We start from the raw sequence: 9,224 nt of genomic DNA, 5'->3' as shown, positions 1-9,224 counted from the left end.
CTACTACTCGCAAAAAATAAAAATAAAAATAAAAATTTAATTTATATTTTATTAAGTTAAATTTAATTAAAATTAAAATTAATTTATAATTTATCAGGTTAAATTTAATTAAAATTCAATCTTAATTTATATTTAATTTAATTTATATTATATTTTATATATTTTTTGATGATTTTATTTAAATTTTATTTTAATAAAAATATATTTTTTTAAAATATTTACGAGTTTGTAGGTATCTGTAAATATTCACAGGTTTTGAAATATCCACGAATATTTTTTAAACAAAATATGTGCATAATAGATAGATTTTTTTGGATCAAATAAAAAGTAGACACTATCGATACCAATCCAACTTGTTCTCATTCATACTCTTTGTTGAATCTTATCTTATATCGCTTGGTTAAATAAAATATATATAGGTCAAGGTTGATATGCAAATAACAATACCCCTAAAACAACTATTCTCATTACTCTTTCTTAAATCTTATATCGTTTGCTTAAACATATATATATATATATATATATATATATATATATATATATAGATATAGGTAATGTGATATGGAATTAACAATACCCCTAAAACAAACAAATTAAGTTATTGGAAACAACTCATTCTGCACAAACAGAAAACAAGTCATTATAATTATCATTTTCTTTTTCTACTTCATGTTTTCTTAATTATTAATATACAACTAGAATTGGATGCCTGCCTTACATATAACTAAATCTTAAATTGTTTTTAATTATCATTACATCTTACCATACAAATATAAAAACAATGAATATAATAAGCCACACAAGTATAGAAGCTTACTAGATTTTATTTCTAGTTATGCTCAAAATTAAGTTCAGAGCACAAACCTAAATCTTTCATACTCTTAAACGATAACAATAACAATTACATAAATCTCTGCACTAGTTCATAATTCTACAATTTCTAAAATTGTTTTGGGTCTTCAAATCCATCTTCATTATAAATAACCCAATTCTTATTAAAAATTCCATATTTAGCTCTAATACATTAAGTTACATCATACATAAAGTGAAGCTCATTTTTCACTAGATACAATCAAGTAGATTCATTTAATATAACCTAAAATAAATAAAAATTTAGGATAAATTTATATCTTTATTTATTTGATTTTCTTTAGACTTTAAACCATTTTTTTTATTTTGAAAGAGAATAATGAATTAACAACACTCACAGAACATCTAAATCAGTTCAATAAGTCAAACATAATATAAACTTACCCAATGTAATACTTTAAGTTTAATACTCAAAATTCTTCACAAACTTCTAAATTCACTCCCACTCTTTTATTGCTTTTATTCTTTGGTTTTTAGTCCAACTACTGAAGGCCCAAGGTGTTTTTATTACACCCACCCATAAATTTTTATTTTCAGCCCTATAACTTAAATGACTAATAAATAAAGTTTAAAGTTTAAACACATTAAATGCAATTATCGTTTAATAATTAACTCACATTTATTCTATTCCATAAAAACATATTACATGACAAAATGTCGTAAATAAATCATGTGTAAGTATTAATTGATCATTTCAAACTTAACTTTGTTTTTTGTCTTTTTTTTCTCTTACTTAATTTGTATTTAATACTAAATTAAGTAATTAAATAGGAGAGAGATAGAGTAATTAATATTTATAAATACAGTGTGATTGACATTTGAAATTAAAGTCATTTGTTTTTTAAAATGAGAATTTAATGAATAAAAGATAGAGTTTTAAAACAGTAAACGTTTCACATAATTTATTTAATAATGAACTAATAGGGAAATTTAAATAAATGTTTAGCCTTTTATAAAAAGAAATAACACTATATTAACCATTATAAGACAGACAATGGTTCTCTGTCTGCCCATATAAATCTTTGTCCTTTTTAAGTAAATTCAAGGATATATGCATAAAACAAATCGATAATAAAGAAAAAATTAAATTATGTAAAAATATTAATTTTATTTACTATTTACAACATAAATTTTAATATAATTTAGAATTTAAGGATTAATGATGGTTAAGTGACAATTTGTAATCCTGTGTGACATTTAAAAATATTCGTTTCATAGAGAAATTGAAATGTGAAAATTTTTAATATAAAAAAATAATAATGAATTGATTCAAATTATAAAGAAATTTAGTAAAAGTAGATAAAAAAAATATAGTATTAAATCTTGTAAAAATTTCTAGACATTAAAGATTTTTTTTTTAAAATGTAAAGGATTGATTAATGATAGATATTGTAATATTCTCATGAATTTATCCTTTTCTTTATATGTAGAATATTTTAATGAAGAAAATGATGTATTTTTTTCATAATAATTCTTTTTCGTATAATTTTAATATTAGTTTGGTATGATTTTATGTTTTTTTTAATAAAATTGTTATGTAATCATAAATATGTTTAACAATAAACTGACGCGGAAGTTAAAAGAAAAAGTGACAATAGAATAAGAAAAAATGAAAAACGAAAAATTTAGTTAGTTGCTGTTATAAAATATGTAAAAATAAGAAAATTCTAGAAAGAGATATATGAAATGCCTATAATTTTTGGCAAAATAAAATTAAATAAGAGGAAGAAGATCTACTCAATCAAAACTAAAAATGAAATGTTAAAAAATATGTATATCAAAATAACAATATAGTATCGTGATAATTATATTATAAATAAAGATTAAAGATCATTATTGATAATATTTGACTTTTGCAATACACTGAATGCAATATTAAAGTAGTTGAGAATAAATCATAACAGAACTGAAATGCAATTTATGAGTTTTAGTTGGAGAAGAGAAAAGCTTATAAGTTTTTAATAAGATAATTTACTTTCAATAAATAATATCTTTGGAAAGATAAAATTCGGAAAATAATCATTGAATTATTTAATTTCAGGATATTAACAAATTAATTGCGTATCATTAACCAGAAGCTATCATTACTGTGAGACAGAACAATATAACTTGTATTAATATTTTGTAGTAAAACAGGAAATTTAAAAGAAGTTGAAAGTGAAAAATGGATTAAACACACAGATTTAAAAAAAAATTAAATACAGAAGGGATTTGGTTTAATGATATGTCTTAATTAAGGAAAGTATTTAAATAAATATTGAATGCGAGGATAATTGATAAGAGAATTAATAAAGAGAGGAGAAAAGAAAATATTTTAAAAATATTTATTCGGGAATTATTAATTTAATTTTGTTGTGAAAATGGTTATTAATAATAAATTTTTATTCTTAGGGAAAAGATTTTTTTAACGTAGATAGAGCAAGAGCAGTGAAAGTGAAAGACAAAAGGATTAGTCTGATATCTGAGTGGTGGGCCCCACGAAACTCGCTCGCTGAGAACCGCTTCCTTGGTCCTATCTATATCGTGCTACATTCACTACCTACTTACCACTTTTAATTTCTTCATGTTCCACTTCTTTTTTAGCTTTTCATCTCCATTTAATTTTTTTTATGAAAATAAAAAATAATCAAATTATCTATTTATATTTTTCATTATAATGAAAAATATTAAGATTATAATTATAAATAATAATAAGAATAAAATTATAACTATAAAAATAAATATATATAATTTATGTTTATTTTGTAAGTAAATGTTTTTACTACAAATAGAATTTTAAAATTATTTAAAGTAAAAAAATGGTTAAAGAAACAGTTAAATTTTAAAAACGATAACTTAAATAGTAAAATTAATAATGTAATCATTTAATTTAAAACTAACTATTTATTAAAGAATAAAATTGTAAGTAAATTTCGTACATATGATAATAATATAGATTTTTTTATCGTGATCTTGATTTTCTTGTGTTTATATAAATAATGAAATCCAAGAAAATAATCTTTACGTAATAATAGTATAAATATATTTTTTATTTGAATCTTTTATCTGTTTACATAAATAAATAAATAAGGAAATGAGAACAGAAAATGAAAAAATTATATCGAGAAATATAGAGCGAGCAGAGCGAGAGCTTTCTCTCCATAACTCAACCATCGTGTCTTTCTGATCAAAGTCAAAACCCACCCAAAAAGACCACAACGATACACAGCACACCCTTTATATCCTTTCTTTCTCTCTCAACACAACTGGTTTTTCCTCTCCACAACCACTTTCCTAAGCACGCGGTATTTTTATTTTCTCTCTCTATCTCTATTTCCTCGGTGCAACAACAACACTACTGCTGTCGTAGGTAGACACAAATATTTTTCGGATTCTTTTGTTTTGTTACGTTTCACTCTTTCTTTTCATTGATTTCTGGGTGGGTTCAATTTTTCCTTTGCTGTTCTTATTTTGAGAGAAAGAAGGGGTCTTTCTCTTTCTCTTATTTCACCCGAGACTTTTCAAGTGCCGGAATCTTAAACACCAACACAAACGACGGCAACACACAACGTTGTTTCTTGTCATTTACGCCCGCATGCGTGTTTGTGTTGGTTTGTGTTAGACCATGCCTATCCACTCCCCCTTCTGCCAAACATTAATCCAATCCAATTTTTCCAAACTGGGTCACGCCCCAAAATTAAGAAATAAGACTTAGTGAAATGAATTTTCAATTTTCAATTTACAATCTTTAATCATTCATTGCCGATTATCTTTTATTACCCTTTTGACCCTTGTTCGTGATTGGTGTGCGCAGGGATCGAGGCGGCAGTATTCGAGTGACGATCACATTGATGAGAAGCGGAATTTGAGCTGTCGATTTCGTGTTCAAGTTTTGGATCTGTGAGGATGAAGTCTTGGTCAGTGGATGAGTGGAGGGAGTACTTTGTGTCTTCGAATTCGGATATTTTTGAGATAATTGAAAACGCCATAATCGTGGCGGCTACGGATTGTCCGAAGGAGTTTAGAGTGAAGAGGGATGCGATTGCAGAGAGGCTGTTCTGTTCCAGGTTGACTCGCTGTGCGGGTTGTGACCGTGTGGAGTTGGCTGCGAGGGGAGTTGGTAAAGAGAGTGATGAAGAAGGCTGCAAGAATGGGGTAGAAAGAAATGCGGGTGAGTTCGCAGGAGCAAGCAAAGAGAGCAAGGTCAATGAAGGTGGAGATGAGGATGCAGAGATTGATGTGAATGGTGTTAGCAACTACAGTTTTGGTGAGGCTGAGGCATTAACTGATGAGATGGATGAAGAGACGCAGTATATGGGGGAGATTTTGAGGATCAAAGATGTTCTGCTTAACCGTGAAGAAGAGGTTTGTCTTACTCTCACCCCCTCTCACACTTCACTTTCTTTTCTTCTTTGTGATTTTATTTTTGTCTTGGTGCTTTGTTGTTTCTAACAAATGTGGGTTTTGTCCGATGACATTTTGGTTTTTCTTTGAAGGTTTGAGTTTTGCTGAATCTTCTTTGTTTCTTGTTGTTACAGTCTGAGTCTGTCTTATTTGAATCGTTGAGGAGGCTTCAGCTGATAGAGCTAACAGTGGATTGTCTTAAGGTTCGAATTTGATTCTCTCCTTGTTTCTCATTCAATTGAAAATTTAGACAATTTGTTTTGTTCCTCCCTAGTCCACTCCTCTAACTCTTATTGATTAACTTTGCCAGGCAACTGAGATTGGAAAGGCTGTCAATCCTCTCCGAAAACGAGGATCAAAGGAAATTCGTCAACTTGCAAAAACTCTTATCGAGTACGTATTAGTTTTTTTGCTGATGTTTGTTTGTCCTCTTTGTATCATTTGATTAATTGGTTTATTTTATATACTAGTTTAGTCTTTTGATCTTCTATTACATGGATCAATGTGTAATGGCTTCTAGGTGGTTTCTTCGATTCCAATTAGTGGTTTGTTATTCTTGTTGTGTGTGTGTGAGAGAGTGAAGGTCAATACAATCCATTTTTGCTGTGCTCTAACTGATATTCCTTTATTAGAGTCATCCGTTGTTAGATGTAGTTCTTATTTTGTTTCTTAGTTCATCTCACAGGGAATGCTTTTTTAGCTTTGATAAAGATCTTTAGATAGATGAATAGTCGATTAAAGTTCCATGCAAATCATATTTGTGCTAGCACGTCTCATCATCCTAAGTTAGCCAAGTTGTGTTGATTCATATCAATGTACTGGTTTAGATTGGCAAGCTGTTTAATTTGTTCACTTGTGTGCTGAACAACTTCCATTCTAAACTTTTCCACCTGCATATGTAGTGGCTGGAAACAAATGGTTGATGAATGGGTGAAGGCCACTGCTACCACAGCTATTGCAGGTACAAATATTTGTCTGGCTTACAATCAGAATCACCCTGCAACTTTTTTGTATACTTATAAATTATTTCATGTTTGATAATGGCTTCATTAAATGTTTTATAGCTTCAGATGAAGGCACACCCGATTCAGTTAATCCATCTGTTGTTGATGATGAAGAAGAAGAAGGACTTCCATCGCCTCCTATGGATGAAGGGGCCTTCTTTGTTGCTCCAACTGGTTCCATGGAACTTTCTCAGGTATTTGCTTGTGCTTTACCCCTCTTTCTTTTGTTGTGACTTTTTTTGTATACAGAGACTGACTTGTACTTTTCTCTGTTGATTGTCACATTCCTCAATGCTGTAAAGTTTTTTGATGGCATGGATGATGATGGAAGTAAGTTGAATTTATTATCACTTTTCTTTTGTTTTCTGTATTTTACTCCCCCAGATCTTATATTAATGATTATGATTGGCAAATATTGTTTCAGATCCTCGACCAAGTGGTCCATCCCACAAGAACCGTGTCAATAATGGCAGAAAGCCAGCAGCCATCCCTAATAGGGAGGATAAGAGTCAACAAGCAAAGAGAAATGTGGCTGATGTGCCAGTGAGGCCAAATAAGCCAGTAAGCTCTGATTCTGGCCCTGGCAGACCCCTCCCATCTAATAATATGCAGAGAAAAAGTAATGTGGAGCCAAAGATGCAGCAAAAAATAGAGAACAATTCAATCCCAAGGAGGCATCCCATTGGTCATCTAGATGTAAGAGAAATATCTCTGTGAATCAAACTTGTATGTTTCTGTTCTCTCTCTGACCTTGATTTTTGTTTTCCTATATCAGAAACCCATGCATTCAGATGATGCGGCTGTCCAAGCAAAGCTAGAAGCCACCAAGAGGAGACTTCAGGAGAGTTATCAACAAGCTGAAAAAGGTATGTCATTCCTTTTCCAAAATCTATGTCCAGTAGTTTCTATTCACAGATGTCAATTTCCTTGCCATAAGTGTTTTGGATTTCTGTGCAGATTTTCCTCAGTTGCTAATTAATTGATGAAACTAACTGACATTTAACTCTTACATGCAGCCAAGAGACAGAGAACAATCCAAGTTATGGAAATAAATGATCTCCCGAAGCATGTTAACTACCGAAATCCAAATGCGAAGCCTGGTTTTCACAATAGGAACCGGGCTAATACTCGAAGGTAGAGAGCTATTATTGTATACGGTGGACCAGGAGATTTAGCAGAGCATGACCACCAAGCTGTTTGTTCTGCGGATTGAAGATTGGTCCCCTTGACTGTAGAAAATGACAGCATCCATTGAGAAATTGGTCTTTGCATAGTTTTCAGGTTGAGGAGGAAGTAAACCTTAAAAGTGTTTATTTCCCGCGCTATAGGAGGAGCTTAGGAGTTTAGGAGTTAAGGTGGTACATAAGAGTTTTTGTTAATCGTAGCTTAGAAGAGAGGACCCTAACTTTGGCACCTCTACTTTTGACTTGCTTCCATAATGATTGTCTATAGAAAACTCTCGATTGTTTCTGGACAGTTTTCTTGTCACATATAACTTACTAGGTTGTCATATCTAAGTTAGAGTACATACACATACACCATTTCAAAGTGCTGGTCTTTAAACTCCTTGATGTGATTATGGTAGCAGGTGTACAAGAATTTTAAATATCAAATAACAATTGAATCATTTTTTCCATGCCTTTTACTTTTTCAATCTTTATTAGCATAATTACTAAAAAGTTGGTCCCAGTCAAAATGACAACTTTTTCTGTTGTTTTCTTCTTCTGTGGGTTTGGTTTGATAGTAGAACAGAATGGAATAGAATAGAATTAAGGAGGGAAGAGAAGAGTGACCCTTGATGAATGTCATTGGCCATAGGAGAATGGAGAATTTGGTTTGGTCTAAACCATTTAAAAAATGAAAAAAAAAATAATAAATAAAATGGATGGTATGAATATGATTATGACCATGACCCTGAGAAAGAGAGAGAGAGAGAGAACGTGCAAAAGTTGGAGGATTTTTTTAGCTTGTCGGCTTGACTTTCTTTGCTTGGTTCTTTTGTTTTTAGTAGTAACCAATGAATCATCTTTATGTTACTGTTCCTATTCATATTTCTGCGATTTGCGTGTATCACAAATTAAACTGAAACTCCATGCCTCTGTTAATTAATGCCAACACACACAACAACACATTAGAATTTCTAGCTGTCAATTTTGACCCTTCCCTTTTCTCTTTCTCACCCATCTTCCTTCGTTTTTGTTTCGCCGAATATTCTCTGCATTTCTTTACGCTAAGTTTTCTGTCACGCCGCCTCATCCACTGCATGCTTCAAAATGTTTCCCAATTCACCGTTTTCCTTTCTTTCTAATATTTTAACATTATTCCATTTTACACAAGCCTTTTAGACTGTGCTATTACTTAAACAATTTTAAACTCTTACATCAATAATATTATTATCTATTAAATAACTACACACGTTAAATAAATGCTTCTATGCAAAATTTTATTCTCTATTTAATAAAACTAATAACATTCCTTTATTACATACGTTATACTTAATAAATACTTGAAACTGTAATTTGCGAAATACTGATGATGACTTATATATTGAATAGCCTAAACACTCCTCGTCATGATGAGTGTTTCTTTTTTACTTTTCTTAAATAATTTTTTGGTTTCAAATGAATTTGTGAACTTTATTTTGTATTTAATATTTTTCTTCCGTATGACTTTTGTAAACTTTTTATTTTTGTTTTTATCTGTATTGCTTATTAATGTTCTTTAATTTATGAGTTCTTACTTAAACGATCACATCAATTTCAAAGAATAGACTTTTTTTAAATATTTTATTTAAGACAAATTTAAATCAATGTGAAAATTGCGGAAATATTAATGCGTCTGTCGATTTTCATTTTCTTTCGGTTTGACCGTGAAGAGAGAAGACAGAAAGAAAAACGAAGTTTCGCATCGTATTTATCAAAGTTTTCCTACAATCAAAATAATTTACGTTAAAGTATGTAATTAAAC

At 30.0% G+C, this 9,224-nt stretch overlaps 1 protein-coding gene across 4 annotated transcripts; it reads left to right on the top strand.

Annotated features, from left to right (window-relative positions):
• The first annotated feature begins 3,952 nt into the window (after positions 1 to 3,952).
• Positions 3,953 to 7,893, top strand: LOC108343760 (probable mediator of RNA polymerase II transcription subunit 26b). 4 transcript variants are annotated; one of them, XM_017582129.2, is made up of 10 exons: positions 3,953 to 4,154; positions 4,664 to 5,214; positions 5,388 to 5,456; positions 5,564 to 5,646; positions 6,156 to 6,214; positions 6,318 to 6,451; positions 6,560 to 6,587; positions 6,682 to 6,953; positions 7,033 to 7,123; positions 7,274 to 7,893. In XM_017582129.2, the coding sequence occupies exons 2-10, from the start codon at positions 4,756 to 4,758 to the stop codon at positions 7,393 to 7,395; spliced, it is 1,317 nt and encodes a 438-aa protein (XP_017437618.1). In that variant the 5' UTR covers positions 3,953 to 4,154; positions 4,664 to 4,755; the 3' UTR covers positions 7,396 to 7,893. The 4 variants fall into 4 exon arrangements, with proteins under 4 accessions (XP_017437618.1, XP_017437620.1, XP_017437617.1 ...); XM_017582131.2 differs by having other exon boundaries at positions 3,974 to 4,219; positions 6,324 to 6,451; XM_017582128.2 differs by having other exon boundaries at positions 3,975 to 4,219.
• The last annotated feature ends 1,331 nt before the right edge of the window (positions 7,894 to 9,224 follow it).

This window comes from Vigna angularis, chromosome 2, assembly GCF_016808095.1.
Source record: "Vigna angularis cultivar LongXiaoDou No.4 chromosome 2, ASM1680809v1, whole genome shotgun sequence".
Taxonomy (NCBI): domain Eukaryota; kingdom Viridiplantae; phylum Streptophyta; class Magnoliopsida; order Fabales; family Fabaceae; genus Vigna; species Vigna angularis.
The sequence above is the reverse complement of the archived record's forward strand: the minus strand, read 5'-3'. Positions and strand labels throughout refer to the sequence as shown.